Raw genomic sequence first — 23,108 nt, forward strand, 5'->3', positions numbered from 1 at the left:
TTAAAGATAATCTTTTTCTAAAACAATCTAGACACCACAAACTTAGCATTAACATCATTACCTAGTTCCGAGTTGGATTTGAAGGAGATGGAGAAATCCTGCACCCCAATTCTCCACTTGGACTTCTTCCAAAGGACCTTCCATTACTCAAGCAACATTCTAGGAGGACCAAGATGTATACACAACGATACTCGAGAATACAAACCCTAGACCACTTAAAAGAGGATCAAAAACTTTCCTCTAAATAAACGTTCACCACCAGTACAAAAAAGGAACTTGTACAGAGAGCATTTTTCTGGAAATAAACAGACATATTCTCCATTACACCTTTGTTCTTTGTGGTATATTCATTTTCAAGTAACAATTAAATATGGATTTTAAACATTACATTTAAAATAAGATACGCTTAATAACGATTTTAAGAAGGTGAAGAGTCAATTTCATCTTCAACAATTATTATTCTCTATTCTAAGATAATCTAGAATTATGATGAAGATTTGATGATATTTGTCAAGAATACTCAAATACAAGAAAACCGGTTTTGTTCCACTGGGACATTTTATAGGTAAGATAACTGGTTGTTGAGTTGAATGGGACACACAAGTGAATGAATCTAGTGATGATCAGCCAGTGTTGATCTTAAGAAGATCCAGCCCTCAATACTAAAAGAAAGAAACACCATGAGAAATCAGCCCATAATGAATTACACTTTCTCACTCAAGCCAAGGGCCATGGCACCTCAGTCCTCAGCCCAGATATCCAATCTTGTTTGATGGCAAAGGAGTTCATACAAAATTCTTCGACTGACAGACACCCCAGAATCTACTTTAAATTAGCTCCATTCTGTAACAATTAGTCTATACAATTGAACCAGGGAGTGTTGTTACAAAAAACATATGTACGCTTTGGGATATTTTATATTTTACTAAAGACCCTACCCTCTATGTAGTTCCTTTTTCTTTTCTCTCATTACAATGTGCTGAGTATACTATACACTGTTTGTAGATGCAGAAATTTCTTTGCTGGTTGATGACCCTTCACCTCCACCATCCATATTATTTCCTGAACAGTAGGCACTCCCAGGAACCTTAACTAAAAGCTCATCCTCAAAAACATTCCCCTGTATCTTCGAAATCCCTTGGTCCTGAAATCAAAGATTCTCAATATATTGTTATTATATTCTATTATTCTATACTCTTACTGTTCTTTAATCCAAAAAAAAAAAAGTTTGTGCATGTCTTCTACGCATAATATGAATTTCACAGTAAACTTGATGCTGAACTCAAGACAATAGACTTGGTAGATCATATTTTATCCTTAAGAACTATGAATATTCAAGTCCTCTAGCTTTGAAAAAACAGAAAAAGAAATAATCAAAACTAAGCAGGAAAGCAGAAAAAAATTTGTACTCACATTTGCTTCTGTTTGTTCATTGTCCTTAACATTTTTAAGACCATTCATGATAGCTTTGAGCTGCTTCTTAGCCCTTGCCCTTGTCAAGCGTCGTTCAGCACATTGTGCCTTGGTAACATCAGAATGACAGGCTATGCAAAGTGTTCTCATGTTCTCTAGCTTGCATTCACCTAAAGCCAATTCAGATGATACAAGATTTAAAAATACTGACAACCAAAATAAAATGGATAAAAGTAAGAAAATGTCTGTCTTGCCAATTAAGAAAGGCACTTCTAAAATAATAATAATATAGACCAGTACAATATAGTAGCAATGGTACCCTACCTCCACCTCGGTACACAGGAACAATATGGTCTGCATGCCATGCATTACCCTCTGTTGGATCCTTAATAAGCTTCTCGAGCCTGCATGTAATCAGATTCAAGGAATTAAAACAAGGTGATTTACCTAACACGTCCTACTCTCCCAAAACTCTGGAAAGAAAAGAGTGATACTCTTATCAGTTTCGGCTTGAGTGACTTACAACTTCTCTCGACTTGCTATTTTGGGTGCAGCTTTCTCAATATACTCTCTTCGCTTTGCCAAGGATAGAGGTCTTATGTACACCACAAGTTTATGACAGTCCAAATGACAGTTCGTACAAATACCATTCTCTAGTTGAAAAAGCTCCTGACAATTGCTTGTACGTTAGTGTTCCCATACACACAATAGCACAATAGAGAAGCTCAACAGTCAACACACTCTGTGTTTTAGTATGCTTTGAATACTGACCTGACGAAGGGATCTGTTACTTGTTCTTATTCTATATTCTTCATAGCATTCAAGATCACAGAAAAGATCCTCAAAAAATTCAGGTTCCTTAGCATTGCAACTCCTGATGATGAAAAAGTTTAGTCTTTACCAAAACAGTTATGAAGAAAAGTTCAGTCTACCAAAACAGTTGACCACACGGTCAATTGAGACTTACTTGCATGGTGCTTGACATAATTTACAGAGTGGCTCATTCATCGTCCAACCTTGAGTGTATTCTTTCTCCTTTTTTCCATTGCCAGAACGTAGATAAACTTTTTTCCATACAGCATTGGGTGGAAGAGCTTGGCTAATCTCATACAAAGGTGTATGGCGGCGCTTGCTTCCAACTTTTATCAGCCCCTATTATAAAGAGCCAATGTAAATACACACAATGCTTCTTCCTTCACATTCATCAAATATACATTGTATTTACAAGGAGAAAAAATATATATATAAATATATATATATTTATGTAATAGTAGTAATAAGAAAAAGCAACAGTAATAACTTATTAGAACAAAGGAAAATCCTTAATTCAAAAAGCACAGCTCGACTGTCAAAGGACAAAGTACATACATACCCCAGTGTTGTGGTTAATGCTTTCATTCAAAAAACAGAGTTCTACTGACAAAGGAAGTTGTAATGGTTTTCCAGTTAACTTTTTTCGCTCCACAGGCCTTAGATTATTCCACTCCTTACTGAATTCCAAAACAGCATTCCTACAAACTGGGTTGTCCATGATAGAATTTAAAGTTCTTCTATTGTTAGCAACAGGAGAATCTAAAGGCTCAAGTTCCTCAGGTCGAAAATTCTCAAACAGTGGTCTTGGTCTTGAATCTGTCCCAGAAATGCAAGAATACAAGTGGATCCTACCAGTGTATTGGCTCACCTAAAAAACATGCAAAAACAGCAATTAAAAAGATTGAGTTAGCAATCCATTGAAACTTGACATACACACAGCAGGAAGGACATGGTACGGTGATGCAGATCAGATGAATAACGCATGCTTGAAATAAATTTCTACGGTCAAGAGAAAACAAGCCTTAAGTGAGCAGAAAGAGACCTCTCGGTAAAATTCACACAACGTTACTACAAAGTTGACAAACAACATACATTTTAATTTTTAATACATACATAATCAATAAATTATATTTATATTTATACTTATATTTATATATATGAATCTCCAAAGAATGAGGGAAACATCCATTGAAATTTGAAAATCCATACAAAGGCATCATCTGTAATATTTTTTCCATCTTTATTCTATTATACTGCAGAACATTATTATTTATAAGGCATGAGCATGACTATTATAAGGAATAATAAGTAATCAGCAGATTCAGCACAGCATAGGGTGGGAATCCTTTTGGTATGCAAAACCTTTTACCTCAAATCGCAAAGAATTTACTACATCAGAACTGCAATCATCAGCTTCAACAGGCTCATTTCCTTTAGCCATTGATGGAGAGATATTTTCCTGTGTATAGAATTTGTTACTGCAAAGTCCTACATTTGGGTCTTAATTTCAGAAAGTTCATGTATGTTTTGAAAGCAAGAAGCACATAAGGTGTACTTTTCTAGGGGCTGTCATAATCACAAACCTCATCCAACTTAGAAGAGTATCCATCAGCTTTACCAATTTTACTTTCAGAAGATTTCTCTTCTGACTTTCCCTCTGAAATTGAACAATGCTTGTCAATATCAACACCAGAAGTCACAATGGCCTGTTTCATACCCAAGAACATGGGTGTACCCAACCCACGCACACATCAAATTTATAATCAACCAACCAAACTGGTAAATTTACAGTAAGGAAACCAGCCAAAAGAAACAAAATTCAATATTGTATAAAAAGAAATTCATCCTAAGTATTACCTCAACAAGGGAATTGTTAGCTTTGGCTGAAGTGAACTCTATATCACTTTTCTCTTCAGAACTTGTTTTATCCACAAACTCATTATATTCTTCAGAGTGTTCTGTATCCCTTGCTATAGCACTGTCATGAAGTTCCAATGTACAAGCTGAGAGCCGATCTGTATCTTTGGGGGTATCCATATTACATGTCCCCAAAAAAGAAACACCTTCAACCTATCAATTGCCAATTATACCAAATATGAAACCATTACATTGTGTTTAAGAATATATTTACTTAAAGCTATCTCAAAAAATGGAAGAAAAGAAAATCAAAATAAGTTATCACAGATTTACAATATTTAGCTTTGGTTTCACAATTCTTTAGTACTGAATCAAATTGTTTACTTCAAACAGAATTACAAATGGGGTGCTTGGGGAAAGAGTTTTACTTGGTGGGTTTTAGTTGCGCGGGCTTGAGATTAAGAAAATCTCAAACTCAAGCGTTTAAGAGTTTGAGTTACCCCAAAAATAAACTTAAAATGGGATACACACAAACATAAACCCTCCACTAAAACCATACCAAATATAAGTTTGGTTTTACATTCCCATCCCCAAGAAACATAAAACCTCCACTAAAATCATGCCAAACATATGTTTGGTTTTACACTCCCATTCCCAAGAACCCAACCCTCATAACACATCAGAAAAAGCTACAAATTCCAAATCTTGCATCTGCTAGTTGGTTTCACTAAATACTGAAACATTTAATGAGTAAAAAGGATTCATTTTCTCTATTAAGAAAAAACAATAAAAGACATTGACAAGCCATGATTAAGAAAATTAGGTGAAAGTGCTCAAAGGCCTATTAATGGCATACAAAGGAAATTAGTAAGCAAATAACCTCTATTGCTTGTATTGAGTCATATTTTCCATCAGTTGTAGATGAAACACGGCGCAAACTCTGGTTCAAATATCTCCAATGTGATTCATCTAGTGTATCCTGCAAAGTGGTAATATACATCACTTTGCGTGTTAAAGAAAACTATGCATGCACATTACTCGTATTGAAATAAACAATCACCTTCGCACAAAAAATGTAGATGTTGACTGCATTTTTTTGCCCCCTCCTGTGAGCTCTATCCTCGGCCTTTACCAAAAAGTGAAAAAGAAACAAATGCATCAGAAAAACAAGAATGTAGCAGGGAAAAGCCAATGCATTCACATTGATGTTCTCTGCTCTACAAGGTTATGTAGCGCTATTTTCTTACTCTGATCTTTTGGATATGCATTGGGCTTATGTTTTTGAACTGCATCACACCCTACTATAGTGCTAGACTTCAGAATTACTTTGTTATATTTTTTTTTCTTTCGGGATTATGTTTTCTAATATTGCTTAGGGGAATAGCATATCCTCTTCTTTTCCTTTGTCCAATTAATGGTTCTGATGAAATTTACTTCTCACAGGTGAGTGGAAGAGAGAGAAAGGTCAATTTCCAACTTGACTCCTTTAACAGATACAAAATAAAATGAACAGCTCTCTCTAGTTACACAACAATTTTAATTCACAATAATTTCCTTGATTCATCAAAAATGAAAATATCAGTTCAGGAATTATCACAAGATTTGTGAGTTAATCATCTACTGTGCTCGAAGGTATAAACATGATTGAATTGGTTTATAACACCAACCCACTAAGATTGAATATTGAGATTTAGATAACATATAAAATGTTAAAACATTTCTCACTAAATTTGACCCAGTCAAGAACCTCAAAGGGTTGAGAATAAGATTGCATGGGACAAATCTCAAAATTGTAAGCCATTCCCTTTGATTCTAGTGATAAGAGCTTAATTTGGAATATAAAATTTCATTTATTGGACCTGAAGCATCAATGATGGGGACTGAGGAAGCTCCAAGAAGACTACATGTTGTGCTGATGAAAAATCCAGTCCAACACCTCCAGCAGTAATACCAATAATTGCAATTTTAACCTGATATCAGAAAGACATTTCTTATTAATCTAAGACAAATAATTAAACCACAAAGCACATGAAGGACCAAAATCACAGTGGCAGCTGGCAGCACCACAGCAACAATAAAAATAAAGGTACCATAAAATCTTGATATAAGAGCAATATTGCATTTTCTGGTTAAAATGGATTTACCGTATATATATCAACTCATTTAGTTTAGAAAATAAATAAACTAAGAAAAGTACTTTTAGAAGAGGACCTCTAGCTAACATCACATAAAACGGCCGAAATTGAGAATTGTGGTAGAGAAGTTGTAAATTTTAGTTGCAGGTTTATACAAATTATAGCAACCAATACGTCAAATTTCTGGTTGGGAATATTCATCAGTTAATAAAGTACTGTAAGAATATAAAACAGCAAACAAAATAGAATAAGATTTAAGAATAGATGACTCATAGACATGACACCAGAAACCAACTTTTTAAAATAATAATTCGTAAATAAGCAAAAATAAAAACTTCTACAATTCACTATCCTCAGAGAAGCAGAAAACAGGGTAGAGATAAATGACACCGTCCAGCAAAAAAAACAATAGAATTCGGTAAATAAGATTCATACCTCAGTTGAAGATCGAAAAGACAGCACAGATGACTGTCTATCTCTAGCAAGTGTGGTTCCATCAATGCGGACAAAACCAATACCTTTTTCGCACATGAATTCCTTTTAAAAAAATGCAAAAGGTTACATATTATTAGCTTATTACAACTCTTTCTAGAGAAAGTGTAAGCTGCAAAGATTTTTCACCTGCACTCCATTTAGCACTTTATGATGATGCGCAAAAATGATCATTTTATGAGAACTAGAGTTCGAGTCCAAGTTTGTTGCACCATCTGACTCCGCAATGAGTGGATGAATGGAAAGCCATTCACAAAACCCAGACAGCTTTGCAATACCAAGTTCTTGATAAGAAAGCTTCCCCGAACTATGGCAATCCCCACCTTCTGCAAGATAACAGTGGTGTATGAATTGCATTGCACAATTGACCAAAAAAAAAGGGGGGGGCATATACAAAATGCCACACAATCTTCCAAAAAGTCAAATCTTGCGTTGCTATAGCAAAAGAAAAAATAAGGTTTTTGGAGAATATTGGCTTCAGAAAAAATTACACAAGAGATATTATTAAGTAATAATATTTTGACTGTGTAAATATCTACAAGTTACCATCGGAATCATCTATATCCTTCAAAGATACGTCTTGGGGATTGCTTCTTTCGTCAACCACCTTCTGCTCAACCGCAGCCTTTGCTGCAACTATGTCGGATCTCTTCAACAGAACTCTTATAATTTGCCTGCGCTTGGGTGGTAACTGAAGCATGACATGCTCCTTCAAACGTCTAATCTAGAGTAAATATTTGAGCTTCAATAAATTAGACCACTCTCAACATAACTTACCAGCATTACTGAGACAAACTGATATTCCCCACATTTCATATTGTATATGGATTATGTATATGTCATGCAGAATAAATGACTTGCAATATTGCAGCAACATTACAGAATGACATTAACAAAAAAGTAGCCAAATAAAGCTACCATCAAACATCCTGAAAATTTAGAATGAAGTAATGAACCACTAAGGTGGCGTTTGGTTGGAGGGAATGAAATGGAATAGAATGGAAATAAAGCAACTTTTACTCTATTTCTTTGTTTGGTTTTATTTTAACGTATTGGAATGTCATTCTTATTCTGGCTATGTTTTCATTCCTTCCAACCAAACGCTACCTAATAGGATGTTTGTTATGTGAGTTTGAGTTGGAGAGAGTAGAGTTGGAGGGAGTAGAATTGGAGGGAATATGAAACTCATGTGTTTGAGGGGATTAACATTACCACCATTTTAATTAAAAAAGTGAGACCTACTTGGAAATACAAAACCCTTGTCATTCAAATTTAACATTAATTTTATATTCTCATTCTAATCAAGTCTAAACCTCATACCAAACGCCCCATAAAAGTTAAACTTACGTTAAACCTAACAATTAATGTTTAATATAAAATATAAAAACTTGGGTTATACATAATTTAAAAGGACAAAATTTCATGATACTATAATTTCCTTATTGTTTTTCTGATGAAACTCATGATACTATAATTAGCAATGATCTAGTCTACCAAAACAAGATTAACATTTCCAGACTGCATCTACGAAAAAAAAGAAAGTTTGTACACTTGCAAGCATATCATGAACAAGAGTGTACCATAACAGTCTGCTTTAGTAGCACATTCAACTCCTCCAAACGAGTGCCCTTTGAGAAATCCTGCAGCACCTCAGAGAGTGTCTCAGATTATCAGATAGAATAGCAATCAAATCATTGAGGAAAACATTTTTATGGCAACAAAAGTTATCTACAATTGTTCTTTGAAAATATACATACATAAATGCATATATCTCTATTATATTAAATGTGGCTATCTAACCGAAATTATTGGTTTAACGGTTTTTTCTTTTTTCTTTTAAAGTTAATGGTTAAAACTAACACCGTTAAATTAATCAATTAATTATCTTTTTTTTTTAAAAAAAAAAATAAAATAATTTTAAATATTTAAAGTTAATTTAAAAGTATCAACAAAATTAAATAATTATTTTTTTATATAAATCTTAGCTTAAATTTGAATTAGACGGTAATTCAATTAATTAATGATACTTTATAACAAATTTATTAGTTATATTATTTAAAATATTTAAATTTATTTACTTATTTAATTGTTAAATAAAATTAGTTAGATATATTTTCTTATAAATAAATTCAAAACTAGATTAAATTTTATATATTTAAAATATATAATTAAATTGTATTAGATTTAATTTTATTACTATTATTTAAATTAATAATTACCTAATAACAACTCTAAGCAAACATAAATTGCATGTTACTAATACCTAGTATATATAAATATAAATATATTGCAAACACCTAAGAACCCATGAAACCGTAATATAGGAAGCATCAACAAAGAAAAAGAGGTCTTTCATGACCAACAAGCTTAGTAGTAGGGGGTGCCTTCTGATTAAATAGCAAAACATTATAACTTAACTACCAAAAACCTACAAGGGCAGGTCGCCATAATAAACTTTATAATATAGTTTATCTTTGCTCTGAATATTACCTGGAAAATTTTTCCATCCAAGCTGCGTATAAATTTGGCATCACAGTATGTCTTTCCAAATTCAAACTTGTTTTTACCCAACATACCAGGCCTGCAAAAATAAAAGCTTTGAGAAGAAATAGTAAACCAGAGCAATAAGCCTTGTGAATACCGAGTAAATCAAATAAGAAATAGAGTTAAAAAAAGGCATTGCTATTAGGCACAAATAGTGCCCAACACTACCATGAGATGGCGCCTTGGCTAGCGGTTTTTTTATAATAATTATTAAATTAAAATATATAAAAATTTTCCTTCAAAAAAAAAAAAAAATATATAAAAGTCAATTTTAAATCGCATCAATAGCAGTATGCCGCATCATGGTAGTATTAAGCACTACTAGTGTCCTTTAGCGATTCTCAAAAAAAAAACTTACCATAGCATATTTATCTGATGAAAAATGTCGAATGGCCTATGGTCACCTAGGAAGTTGTGCAAAGTGAGCTATTAACATGCAATTACCGTTAACCAGACCAAAAAGAAAACTGACAGGAATAAATAAATAATAAACATTGCACATTAACAGAGGCAATGTATTGCATAATCAATAACAGAACTGATATAGTGATATTGCTTTTCTACTTGAAGGACATGCTACAACCTTGACAAAGACGGTGTCCCTGATAATAGAACTACATGATTCACCTTAGTTGCCATGTCAAGTACAGATTTCGTCTGTCAATGCACCAAAAAATTGATCATTTTACAAGTATAAGCAAATTGCAATAATTGAAAAGTTGCAATGAGAAGAAACAAATTACCAAAAATTTGGACACGGATATGCTGATAGGGCTTATACCACTTTGTTACTTGTTTACACCCCTTTGTTTAGGTAAAAACCAAAACTATCTTATATTCGACAAATTGGTATAAAAACAATACATGCAGTGGTCATTTATTTTTTATACGATTATTTCATATTTTGATTACATAATATATCTAATACGCTTGAATTAAAATGAAAAGTCAATTTTTCAATATATAATTCTCTAAAATTAAAACCAAGTTTAAATACATTTCTTAAAAATAAATAATAAACTATTATTACTTTAATTTGTTAAAGTTCTCAAAGGAAAAAAAAAAACAAAATTATAAAAATTTTAGATTTTCAATTATTTTAATAATTGCTTTACTTTCCTTTTTAAAAGGAAATTCTTTTTTTCTTTTTTAAGTTTGATTTTTTAAAAGAAATTAAGTTTTCAACTTTAACTTTGTATAAAATATTATATATATAAATATAATATGTAGTTAAAAGAAACATGTTATGACCATTATGAAAATAAATTTGAGCACAATAATACTAAATGATACTTTTATACCGATTTGTTATTTTGGTATAAACTAAACTAGAGGGAGTATAAGAAAAATCTGAAGGAAACCTACGTGACGGTGACTTTGATCAGCTTGGCTTAATTGTCAATTTTGGCTTATTAAGCTTCATCAATTCCTAAACCACTGAGGAATAATTAACGAGAATTCACGTGACGTCGACTTTTGATTCCTAAACCTAAAAGGAATAGATTTATGAGAATTCAGTAATGTGGTTATATATTTGTCTTGTCATCTGACATGGTTGGCTTTGTGTATGTTTGTTTTGTTTGAGGTTTTTTCGTGGTAATTGTGTTTGCTGTTCGTGGTGAGTGTCTTTGTTGTTCGTGGTGATTGTTTTTTGTTGTTTGTGGTTTGTCTCGTCGTGGTTGGTTTGTGGCTTTCAGTATGGCATCTAGTAGTTCTTTGAGGGAGGATTTTTTGGATATTACATTGGAGAATGAGAATGATGGGGAGAATGAGAATGATGGGGGGCTGTTTTGTGAAGCAAATGAGGAAGAGGTGGTGGCTTTTGATGCCCGTTGGTGTTTAGTTGGGCGTTTTCTCCCTGATGGTGCAGTGGATTTTCCTTCGATGCAACAAACATTGGTGGCCTTATGAAAGCCAGGTAAGGATGTTTGCATAAAGGAGTTGGATACAGAAAGGTACTTATTTCAATTTTGCCATAAAATTGATATTACGAGGATTTTAGAAGGGAGTCTATGGACGTTCAATAGAAAGGTATTGGTGATGCGTAGATTAAAGGATGGTGAGAATCCAAGGACCATCCCGTTAAACTCTTTAGATTTGTGAGTCCAAATCCACGATCTTAAGATAGGATATATGACTGAGCAGAACCTTAAGAATATTAGCAACTATATTGGGAAGTTTTTAAAATCGAATCGTAAAAACTTCATGAGAATTTGTTGGAATTATATGCAGATTCGAGTGTCTATGGATTTGAATAAGCCACTACAAAGAAAGGTGAAATTGAAAAAGACGAAATCAAATTTTATTTGGATTGCATTCAAATACGAGAACGTTCCCACGTTTTGCTTCATATGTGGGTTGTTGGGACATGTTGAACGATTTTGTATGCGGCTGTTTGATACATCGTTGGACAAGATAACCAAACCGTATGAAGAGTGAATGAAGGCTCCGTTAAGGAGACAAACAAAGCTCATCGGAGAAAAATGGCTTCGAACAAGAATGGAAGAGATGGACGGGGTTCACATGGGCACTGTTGATCGGCAGCAGGAAGGTGGTGGGAGCGGTTTGCGGCAAAAGGAAGTTGTCTCTGTTATGGTGTCGTTGGCTCCTAGAGCCGAGTGGCTTATTCGGGGTTCTGATACCCTTGATTGCTCGGGTAATGCTGAGATTGTTGGGGAAAAATTTCCAGCTGGTATAGGTGTATCTCCCAAAATTTTAGGAGCCGAGGGATCTGTTTCTACATTTATTAATGGCACTATTATGGATAGTGTCGACGATACTCGATTAAATGAGGGGGGTTGACTGTTTTGGAAATGAAAAGGAGGAGACTCTCTTCTATTAGGCATATTGGGCCAAATGTACTGGTTGAAGGAAACAGTAATGAAGTGGAGGTGGAGTTGTCAAAAAACTTGGATTTGGCAGGCCTTGTGAATAGAGCTCGCCAAGAGTCATGAGTTGTTTAAGCTGGAATTATCGTGGACTTGGGAACCCGGGGGTCACTCAATTCCTTAATGAGATTGTTTCTCAAAAGAAGCTCTCTTTTATTTTTCTGTGTGAAACTTTTTATGATACAAATCACATTAATTTGCTTGGTCGTTATTTGGGGTTTGAGGGGATGTTTTCGGTTGATGATGTGGAGCACTCAGGGGGTATCACAATGTTGTGGAAGAATGCTGATGAGACAGAGGTTATTAGGTATTCTAGGCATCATATAGATATTGTGGTTCGAGTGGTTGGTTTCGATGGTTGGCGATTGACGGGAGTTTATGGGAAAGCTAATCGGGTACTTCAGCACAACACTTGGTCGTTATTAAGAACTCTTAAAGATGAATCTTCGTTGCCTTGGTGTCTAATAGGGGACTTTAGTAATGTTATGGATCAAATGGACAAGAGAGGAGGAGTGCCTTATCCATCGTGGTTTCTAGAAAGGTTTCAATCGGCTATTTTAAACTACGCTTTATATGAGTTGGAGCTTCATGGTCATCAATTCACTTGAGACGAGTAGAGGAACAAGCCGATAGGTGGAAATCAGGTTGGATAGGGCCTTTGCTAACTCAATTTGGAATTCTCGATTCCATTCAACTAAGCTTTTTAATCTTGATTTTGGGCATTCAGACCATTGTCCTATTTTTCTTGATCCGGTGCTTCAGACTAGTGGCAAGAGAAATAAGACGTTCCGATTTGAAAATGCGTGGCTTAAGAAGGAAATGTGCGGATTGATTGAACAAGACACTTGGAATTTGCTTCAAGGCCAATCAATTAATGTGAAGGTTGCTACTTGTGAGCAGAGGTTAATGGATTAGGGAGGAGAAATTACTGAAAATTTTAAAGCAAGGATTGCTGCTACTCGGACTGCTATAAAGAAACTCCAGGCGTGATGAGGTCTCTCGTCAGCATTTTGATGAAGCAAAGAAAAATCTGGCGGTAGTACTGGATCAGCAGGAAACTTTTTGGCGCCAGAGATCAAAGCAATTGTGGCTCAAAGATGGAGATCAAAACACGAAGTATTTTCACTCTAAGGCCACGACTAGATGGAAGAATAATACAACTCACCAACTAAAAAATTATATGGGTCAATGGGTTGACTGGGAGCATGGCTTTGGGGAGGTCATGGTGGATTATTTTTCCAACATTTTCTCATCATCTCTAGTTCAATGGCATGAGATTATTGATTGCATCCCTTCGGCTATTACGGCTGATCATAATTTGGTCTTGTTCAAAGTTGTTTTAGATGAAGAGGTTAAAGAGGCGTTGCTTCAAATGCATCCTGGCAAATCTCCGGGGCTTAATGGTATGACTCATCTTAAGGGATTCCTTTCCAATGTCATATCTGATGCGCAAAGTGCTTTTATTCTTGGAAGATTAATTTCGAATAACATTTTAATCTCTTTTGAGGTCCTTCATTACTTAAAACAGAAGAAACAGAGTCGAGATGGGTATATGGCTTTGAAGTTGGATATGAGTAAAGCCTATGATCGTATCATGTGGGAGTTTCTTCAAGCAATTTTGACCAAGATGGGTTTTGATCGGCATTGGGTGAAGTTGATTATGGGATGTATTTCAACTATTCGGTACCGGATTGGCCTTGGTGGTCAAAGTCTTGGTCCTATTATCCCTACATGTGGTATTCGATACGGAGATCCTCTCTCTCTGTATCTTTTTATATTGAGTGTTGAAGGTTTGTCTGGGCTTATCAGGAAGTATTCAAAAAATTAATGGCTACATGGGTGTAAGGTGGCTAGGGGAGCTCCTGTTGTTTCTCCTATGCTGTTTACGGATGACAGTTATCTTTATTGTCGAGCCAATGAAAGGCGGCCAAGATTATGGAGCTCTTGACAAAGATTGAACAAGCTTCGGGACATTAGGTGAATAATGCTAAATCTTCTATCTTTTTTAGCACTTATATACGTCAGAGGTAAACCGTGCTCGAGTTCAGGAAATTTTGGGGATGCATGTTGCAGGTGATCAAAATTTGTATTTAGGTCTTTATAATACTATGGGTAGGAATAAGAATGTTACTTTGGGTTTACTCAAATATAAAATGCATAAGCGAGTGGAAAGTTGGGACGAAAAGTGGCTCTCTAAGTCAAGAAAGGAAATCCTTTTGAAATTTTCCGCTCAATCTCTCCCTAGTTACGTTATGAGTGTTTTCCTGCTTCCACTAAAGCTTTGTACTGAAATGGAGCAAATCATGTGTAAGTATTGGTGGCGGGAAAGTAGTAATGGCCCAAGTATTCATTGGTTGTCGTGGGAGAAGCTAGGGGTTCTTAAAGATAATGGCGGGATGGGGTTTCAGAATTTATATGATTTTAATCTAGCTATATTAGGGAAGCAAGGGTGGTCGCTTTTAACTCATTCTGGTTCGCTTGTTGGTCGTATGTTTCAAGCTCGGTATTATCCTCGTGGATCGTTTTTGTCTGCGGAGTTGGGGTCGAATCCTAATTATATTTGTAGAAGTATTCTTGCTTCTTAAGAGTTATTGAAAGTTGATTCCAAGTGGTGCGTTGTTGATGGTTCTTCTATTGACATTCTGGGGCAGTCGTGGCTTCCATGTGAAGAGAAGTTCGAGATTACTTCTTTCCATCCTAGTTTGGAGGAGGAGAAGGTCAATCAAATTATGGTGGGAGGGGCCCGGGTGTGGGATGATGAAATTCTTGAGGATTTGTTCAATGCTTCTGACCGACAATTAATTAAGAGTATTGTGTTGAATGATAATCTTGGGTCGAGTCATTGGTACTGGTTTAAAGATACTTCAGGGGTTTATTCGATGAAGAGTGCTTACAAGCTTCTCCAGGTGCTTTATGGTAGGTGGTCGGAAGATTATAATTCAAGCCTTTGGAGGGCATTATGGCAACTCAAAATTTCTCCTAAAGTTAAAGACTTACTCTGGAGGGCATGTTCTGGGTGTTTACCAACACTAACCCAGTTAATAGATCGACATGTTGATGTGGTCGTCGTTTGCCCAGTGTGCCAAGGTATGAATGAATCAATCCTCCACATTTTGGTTAAGTGTCATTTAGCCAAGCTTGTTGGCAGCGGGTTGAAGGGACTATTTGCAACCTTTCGACCACAGATTTTTCAGGATAGTTTGATCAACTAGTCATAGGATTTCTGTAGACATTGGTTTGTCATGTTGCGATGATTTGTTGGTCTCTTTGGAAAGCAAGAAATGGGCTTGTTTGGCAAAGTAAATTTTGCTACAAATAGGGTGGCGGCTGCTGCGTTGTCTTACTTTAAGCAATGGAAGATTGCTCACGAAAATTCTGCAAACACAGTGGATTCTAGTCCTTGTGTTCGTGTGGAGCATTGGTCGGTTCCCAGTATTGATATGATTTAAGTCAATGTAGATGCCTCTGTCACTTCTGGGCCTTTTTATTTTGGGATTGGAGGATTGGCCTGTGATCATCATGGAGTTGTCCTTTATCATTGGTCCAAACAATTGATTGGTCGTGTCTCTCCTCTTTTGGCGAAGGCAATTGGGTTGAAGGAAGCTTTGAGCTGGATAAAAGAACAGGGCCTAGATCAAGTTGTTGAGTCGGATAGTAAAAGCATCATTGATGCTCTGTATAGTTTGGCTAATTTATTGTCTCTTTTTGGTTTAGCTATTTCTGGTTATCGTACTTGAATGCCTGATCTTAATAATATTTTTTATGTTTTTGTTAAATGATCTGCGAACAAGGCAGCCAATTAGTTGGCGATTGCCACTTGCCACTTATTCTTCCCCAAGTCGTGGTTAGGGTGGGGGGCTTGTCCCTACTACTTTTCAAGTTATTTTGGTGGATAATTTGTCCGTTCATGAATAAGATGCATCTCTTTTTGTCAAAAAAACTTGAGGGAGTATATGTAGGTAATGAACCAAATAAATTGATATTTTCCATAAAAACAAAAGGCGTAAAAAAGTATATATAGCACAGAGAATTAGGATTGTTGAATAAGCCAGGTCAGATTGGTTTACCATAGAAAGAAAGGGCTTAAGGGCCGGGCTTAGGTCTTTTATTTAAGTTTTATTCATTTTGTTTTGAGTGTTGGCTGAGTTGTTCTTTTTGTATTTTTCAGCAGCTTGTAATTAAGTTGCTGATGTGGCAAGCTTTGTTCACTATATCTAGGGGTTTAGAACTCAGTTCGAGGTAGGCTGTAATCCCTACTAATTAAATTTTACACGTACAAATAAGAACATGATGTACCTCTCCTGGTTCAGCTTTCTTTGTACATCGTACATGGTGAGATTCATCAACAATTAAAAGAGCCCATTCTCGCTCAAGCATGCTTTTCCTCAAGCGATGAAGCATAGTATAAGAAATAACGACGACTTTGGGAAATCTCTTCAAATGGACAGGATTATTTTGATGGCCAAAAACTGGAACAAAAGTGACCAAGTGAATTCTAAGAAAAACAAGATAAATAGCATTGACTGGCAGGTTTATGTTGACAATCAAGTTATGCCTAGTAAAGATAATAAAAAAAATAAAAAATTAGTTGGAGGAGCAGAACAAATTAAATACACAAGAAGAAGGAAAGCATTACCTAGATGGATATCAGCAGGCAAAAGAAATGGAACCCAACGTTCCAATTCTTCTGCCCATGAAAAACGCAAAATAGCTGGGCAAACAACAAGAACAGAACCTTCATCCATAAGACAGCAAGCAATTGCAATAGCCTGAATAGAAAAAGGAGTAGCATGCAATTTTCAGTCAATCTACGGTCAAAAAAAAAATTGTTGAATGCTCTTTCAAAGCAAATAGTAGAAACAGCATAGCAGATTGATGTTGCCAGCATGACAACATAGGCTGTTTTTTTTTCCTTCTATTATTCTATAATAACTATATGATTTTCTTAATTTTTGCATTCCCACCCTGATCTGACAATACTTATTATATAAAGTTTCGATTAGAAAGAAAAAGTAAAAGACAAATGTAAATCCACAATGCACATAAGAATAGCAATTCAACATCTTATTAAAAGTTGTAACTGCATTTGTTAAGTAGAACATCTATAATCCAAGCATAGAGATTTCCTTTTTAGGTAGAATCATCAGGACAGAAGTCCACTGCTTCAAAAACACATGAAAGAAGTTTTTATTTGAAAACATCCCTAGTAAGTAGTACCTGCAGTGCTCTCACAGTGCCCCAAGTCAACTTAAATTTTGGCCTGTCTAGCCAAAAGAAACAAAACCATTCATGACAAGCCAAAAGAAATTAAAATATTTAAAATGTAGACATACCTGCAGTGTTTTCCCAAGTCCCATTTCATCTGCAATGAGACACCGACCTCCCCTCTGCAACCCAAATTTAATACCATCAAGTTGAAAAGGCAAGAGTGCTTCCAACAGTGTCTTCGGTAGCTTTCCAATCAACTCGTTAACCTTTTCATCAGAAAAGTGTTCTGGCCTGCATGGTATCCATCTCTCCAACGAATGTGAAAGTCTCTCAACAACATTAAAAGTTGCCCAAGGTATCTCCTCAACTTCAACATTCTTGCTGCTCTTTAAACACTTCAACACCGCACCATAATCCCTCACCTTATACACGCAAGCCTTTCCACCACCATGATTTTGAGTGTAGTGAGACGAAATAACCTGGAAAGAAAATCAACAGTAAAATCACATAGCAGAAGCTCAATTCACTTCCATACACCACAGCCTTAAATTCTTCATCTCTCGAGAATTAATATACCGAAATTCAGTACACCCATTACTCTTTATTTTTCATTACTCCCATTAGAGACTTGAAAACTCCTTTTAATTTTTTATTAGGATTAGTTATACTTGGTTTATTTTTCTGTTTAGTTTGGTCAATACACTCAGTTAGGTTGTTATAATAGTTAGTTAAAGTTTCACTTAACTAACTCTTTGCTTTGCCTATTTAAGGCCTCTTTGTATTCACACCTGATTTTATTCAATGAGAAACAGCTCTTTCTTTTTCTACTCTGTTTTTCTCTCATATGGTATCAAAGGAAACTTTGCCCACTTCCATGGTGAGACCTTCCACACGAGATCTCAGGATGGCATTCCCCCATCTACAATTGGGAATCCTTCATCAGAAATTCATCTTGATGTTACTTCCGCTCCTATTGCTACCACCATGGCTGCCTCTCGACGAAACACAACCTTCAGGCCACGACCTCAGAACGCCACTGAAACTCTCGATCATCAATCTCCAAGATCTAAAGAAAAAATTACAGCTCCATCTCGGCGATCTCGGTCTTCTCTCAATCACAATGCCAATGAAGATGTTTCCAGTCCTTTGTTCCTTAGCTCAGGCGATTATTTTGGCTTGGTTCTTGTTTCCACCGTTCTCAATGGTGCCAACTACCAATCTTGGAAGCGAGGAATCACTATGGCATCAGTTGCGAAGAACAAAATCGCTTTCATTGATGGCTCTCTTCCACAACCAGATACTGGTAATATTCTTCTCAATTCTTAGCTTCGCTGCAATAACATGCTCATGTCCTGGCTCGTTAATTCTGTTTCGTCTGAAATTTCTCAAAGTATCATGTACTTTGATCTTGCTACTGATATGTGGCAAGATCTTGCTGAAAGATTCAATGAGGGAAATGGCCCTCGCATCTTTCAATTACAAACGCAGGGCTGCAACAAGGTGATCAGTCAGTCACCTCTTACTTCACCAAATTGATATCCCTATGGGATGAGTTAAAAGAGTTTCAACCAAATACAAAATGCACTTGTGATGCGATGAAACTTTTTCTTGGATACAATAACCAAAACCAAGTTCTGCAATTCCAGACTGGTTTAAGCGAGTCATACGCCTCAGTTCATGCTCAAATCTTGCTCAATGAACCTATTCTAAATCTATCACGGGTTTTCGCAATGATCGTCCAAGAAGAACATCAACGCACTCTTGGCACTTTAGATATTTCATCTCTTGCCTCCTCTGTTCGTCCTTCCACCAATCCTCCACAAGAAGCCTTGATCTTCTTGTTCTAATTGTGGTAAACCATGCCACTTGGTAGACAGATGTTTCTTTATCCATGGCTTCCCCCTGGCTATGGAGATAAAAAGAAACCAGATAAAAGCAAGGCTAAAGCAAATCAAGCTTCCAACAGTTCATTTACTGATGATGTAACTGGTCACTCAATCAACACTGACATTTCTTCTCAATGTCAACAATTGACTTTCCTCAGCCAACAACTCAATCAAGTTGCTCCTCGAGTCGATCCTTCCATAACTTTTGCAACATCTAACATGGCTGGTAATGATCTTTATTTCCCTCTATGATATGGATTCTTGACACACCACATGTGTTTTAATAAAATGTGTTTTAAATCTTTTTCTAACACCTCTTTTCCTAAAAGTGTTGTTCTCTCTAATGGTCTCAAGATTTCTGTTACTAACATGGGTACAATTGTCATTACTTCATTTCTTACACTCTACAATGTACTATATGTTCCAAATTTCAGGATTAATCTTCTTTACATTATTGCACTTGTTGATAACATTTCACATCATATTTTCTTTAACACCACTTCTTGTGTCATCTAGGATCATTCTCGGAATGTGGTGATTGGGACAGCTAAAAACGACATGGCAAATTGTATCTCCTGCATCAGTACACTAATCCAATTGCCACTGCTAGTCAATCTTCTTTATATTATTTTTTTTTTTTTGAAAAAGAGATGAAGGCCATTGTCTAATCTTCTTTAGATTTCAATAAGAACAATTTAGATCAATGGCACAATCGCCTTGGTCATCTATCAATGTACATTTCGAATGTTTTCAATAAAAAGATTAACCCTTCTTTTACTATGAAATCCAATCACCACTGCTATGTTTGCCATTTAGCAAAAAAAAAAACTATTGCTTGTTTCACGCAACAACTTTGCCATGAACTTGTTTGATTTAGTTCACATGGATTTATGGGGTCCCTTCCATATCATGAGTGTATAAGGATACAAATATTTCTTAACTATTGTCGATGATAAATCTTGATACACTTGGACCTATATGCTCAAAACCAAATCTGAAGTACAAACAATCATACGAAATTTTTTTAACATGATTTGTACACAATACTCACAATCGATTAAAGCTATACGATCTGATAATGCAAAAGAATTGAACCTCACCTTCTTTTACGTTTCCAAAGGAGTTATACACTATCGTTCGTGTGTTGAACGACCACAACAAAATTCAGTGGTTGAAAGAAAACACCAACATATTGTTAATGTGGCTCAAGCCTTTGGTTTTCAATCTCATCTTCCTCTTGTAAACTGGCCCCACCTAATTCACACTGCCACATATCTTCTAAATAGAACTCCCTCTGCATTATTAAAAGGCAGCAACTCATTCGAATTATTACACAACCCCCCCCCCTATGAACATCTTCAATCCTTTGGATGCTTGGCCTATGGTTCTACATTAGAATCAAAAAGACACAAGTTCTCTCCTAGGAGTCGTGCTTCAATTTTTATTGGTTATTCCTCGAGCATGAAAGCATATACCCTTCTTGACATTGAGACTAACCAAGTTTACATTTCTCGTGGTGTTATCTTCTATGAAAACATCTTCCCTATTTCTTCAATCACTTCTCCCTTAGAGATTGATAAATGTTTCTCCCAAGCAATCCTTCCAACTTACAAACCATTGACACCAGTTCCCTGCTCACAAGTGCCCAAGTTTGACACAAAACAACCTACTGCTGATATAACCAACATCTCTTCTACAACGGGAGTTGGTCACACCATCAACACACCAGCACATTTGCAAGATTATATATGTCATGTCACTTCCACTGCACATCCTATTGAGCCTTTTTTATCATATATCAAACTTCATCCTCAGTTCCGAGCTGTTGTTCTTGCCGCTTACACCCAAATTGAACCACAAAATTATGCTAAAGCTTCTCAATTCAAACATTGGCTTCGGGCCATGGACAATGAAACTAGAGCTTTAGAAAGAAATAACACTTGGACTGTAACAAAATTACCCCAGGCCATAAAGCCACTGGCTGCAAATGGGTGTACAAAATCAAATATAACCAAAAAGGAGAAGTAGAACGGGTGAAGGCCCGACTTGTAGCCAAAGGTTACAACCAAAAGCAAGGCATCGACTTCTCCCAAACATATGCACTAGTTGCAAAATTCAATACCTTAAAAATCTTCCTTGCTTTAGCTGCAACAAACGATTGGAACATTCACCAATTAGACATCAATAGTGCATTTCAATATCCCAACGGCCATTTACACGTCAATTATTAACAGACATAAGTTACATAGGTGCAAAACTTGTATCTACCCCTAATATACTTAACAATTACCAGGCCTAACATCTGTTATCCAATGATCTATCGCAGTCTCATTGGCAAATTAATATACTTAACAATTACCAAGTCTGACATCTTTTATCCTGTTAATCATCTCAGCCAATTTTTATCATGTCCTCAAGTCCCTCACTTGCAAGCCACCAATAGGATCTTGCAATATCTAAAAAAAACTCTGGGCCAAGGCCTTTTCTTTCCTTCCAATGATGCCTCCAACCTTATTGCATATGCTAAAACCATCCTATCCAAAACCAATGTTCAAGTTTTTTTTTTTGTTGATGCGGATTAGGGCAGTTGCCAGGATATTAAATGTTCTGTCTCAGGCTACTGCATTTCCCTAGGAAATTCCCTTGTCTCATGGACATCAAAAAAACAACAAGTTGTTTCTCGCTCCTTAGCTGAAGCTGAATACCGCGCCATGGCCAATGCAACCTCCGAACTAACTTGGATCCTTGCTCTTCTCAAAGACCTTGGTGTCTCCCACAACACACCTGCCAACCTGTTTTCTGACAGCATCGCCGCAATTCACATCAGTGAAAATCCAGTTTACCATGAGCACACCAAGCATGTGAAAATCGATTGTCACTTCATACGTGAAAAGGTCTAGCAAGGCTCTCTCAAGCTTCTTCATGTCTCTTCCCAACAGAATTTAGCAGAAATATTTACTAAGGCTTTACTACCTACTCCCTTCTCTAATATTGTATTCAAGATGGGTGTAATTAACATTTACACTCATCTTGACAGAGGGTATTACGATTAGTTATACTTGGTTTATTTTTCTGTTTAGGTTGGTTAATACAGTCGGTTAGGTTGTTATAATAGTTAGTTGCTTTGCTTATTTAAGGCCTCTTTGTATTCAGACCTGAGAAACACTCTTTCTTTTTCTACTCTGTTTTTCTCTCATATTTTTTTCAAAAAAAAAAAACAACAAAACAAAACAAAACAAAAAAGATTCTACTTACATTGGACAAGCAATCGGCAAGTTGCCGCAAGCATTCCTCTTCTCCGGGATAATCAAAAGCCCCAAGCCTGAGGGGGGTGATCGAGAATGAGTCGGGGGAGCATACTTCAAGCCTGACCCTGAACTTTCCAGGCAAGTGGGTATTAAGAACTGGGTCTGTGCGGACGAATTCGCGTGGTTGATGGGCGAGCTTGGGACACTTGGCGAGCGTGGAGGGGCGGCTCTGTTGTTGCTGTTGTCCATTGGAGGATTCAGTAAGTGCCTTTCGCTTTGCTAAGGCTGCTAGGCGGTTCGCTTCGGCACGTTTCCTCTGCTCGTCCGTAATCTCCATGGACGGATTTTAGGGTTTAAGGAACCAGAATTTGAAGAAGCAGAGAAATCAAATGGGGGCGGGAAAGGAAAGTCAAGATAGAGTGTAAATCACGCGCCAAAGAATTAGTATTTTTTACTGGCAACAAAAAATGTGTGTTTTTACATTTTATGCTCTAAAATAGAAGTGGGCATCATCCAATCTAATCTAATTGAACGAAACCGATCCAATTTGGATTAATTATTACATGTCAATCTCAAAATTCAATTAAAAACTGATTCAATTTAATTACATTTATATATTAAAAA

The 23,108-nt window shown here is 36.1% G+C and overlaps 1 protein-coding gene across 2 annotated transcripts; it reads right to left on the reverse strand.

Moving 5' to 3' along the window:
• Positions 1-487: 487 nt before the first annotated feature.
• Positions 488-22,945, reverse strand: LOC115709941 (uncharacterized). Of its 2 annotated transcripts, none has more exons than XM_030638209.2 (24): positions 22,492-22,945; positions 17,476-17,829; positions 16,779-16,911; positions 16,439-16,611; positions 9,838-9,911; positions 9,613-9,648; positions 9,201-9,291; positions 8,291-8,350; positions 7,257-7,434; positions 6,840-7,033; positions 6,654-6,755; positions 5,943-6,053; positions 5,144-5,209; positions 4,964-5,062; positions 4,084-4,296; positions 3,810-3,932; positions 3,596-3,685; positions 2,786-3,094; positions 2,381-2,565; positions 2,185-2,287; positions 1,937-2,082; positions 1,738-1,817; positions 1,414-1,583; positions 488-1,144 (listed from the first exon to the last, which is right to left on the reverse strand). In XM_030638209.2, exons 1-24 carry the CDS (start codon positions 22,819-22,821, stop codon positions 989-991), a joined length of 3,576 nt encoding a protein of 1,191 aa, XP_030494069.2. In that variant the 5' UTR covers positions 22,822-22,945; the 3' UTR covers positions 488-988. The 2 variants fall into 2 exon arrangements, with proteins under 2 accessions (XP_030494069.2, XP_030494068.2); XM_030638208.2 differs by having other exon boundaries at positions 6,840-7,036; positions 22,492-22,944.
• Between the last annotated feature and the right edge of the window lie 163 nt (positions 22,946-23,108).

The sequence above is a fragment of the Cannabis sativa genome, chromosome 3, assembly GCF_029168945.1.
Source record: "Cannabis sativa cultivar Pink pepper isolate KNU-18-1 chromosome 3, ASM2916894v1, whole genome shotgun sequence".
Classification (NCBI taxonomy): domain Eukaryota; kingdom Viridiplantae; phylum Streptophyta; class Magnoliopsida; order Rosales; family Cannabaceae; genus Cannabis; species Cannabis sativa.

Bases quoted from the DNA above. Each gene is read 5' to 3' on its own strand.
- LOC115709941 (XM_030638208.2), bottom strand. From the start codon at position 22,821: ATGGAGATTACGGACGAGCAGAGGAAACGTGCCGAAGCGAACCGCCTA. The intron at 3,095-3,595 runs GTAAAAGGTTTT...CATGTTTTTTAG, and splicing joins TAAATTCTTTGCGATTTGAG to GTGAGCCAATACACTGGTAG. The intron at 1,145-1,413 runs GTGAGTACAAAT...CTTTGATTTCAG, and splicing joins ATGAACAAACAGAAGCAAAT to GACCAAGGGATTTCGAAGAT.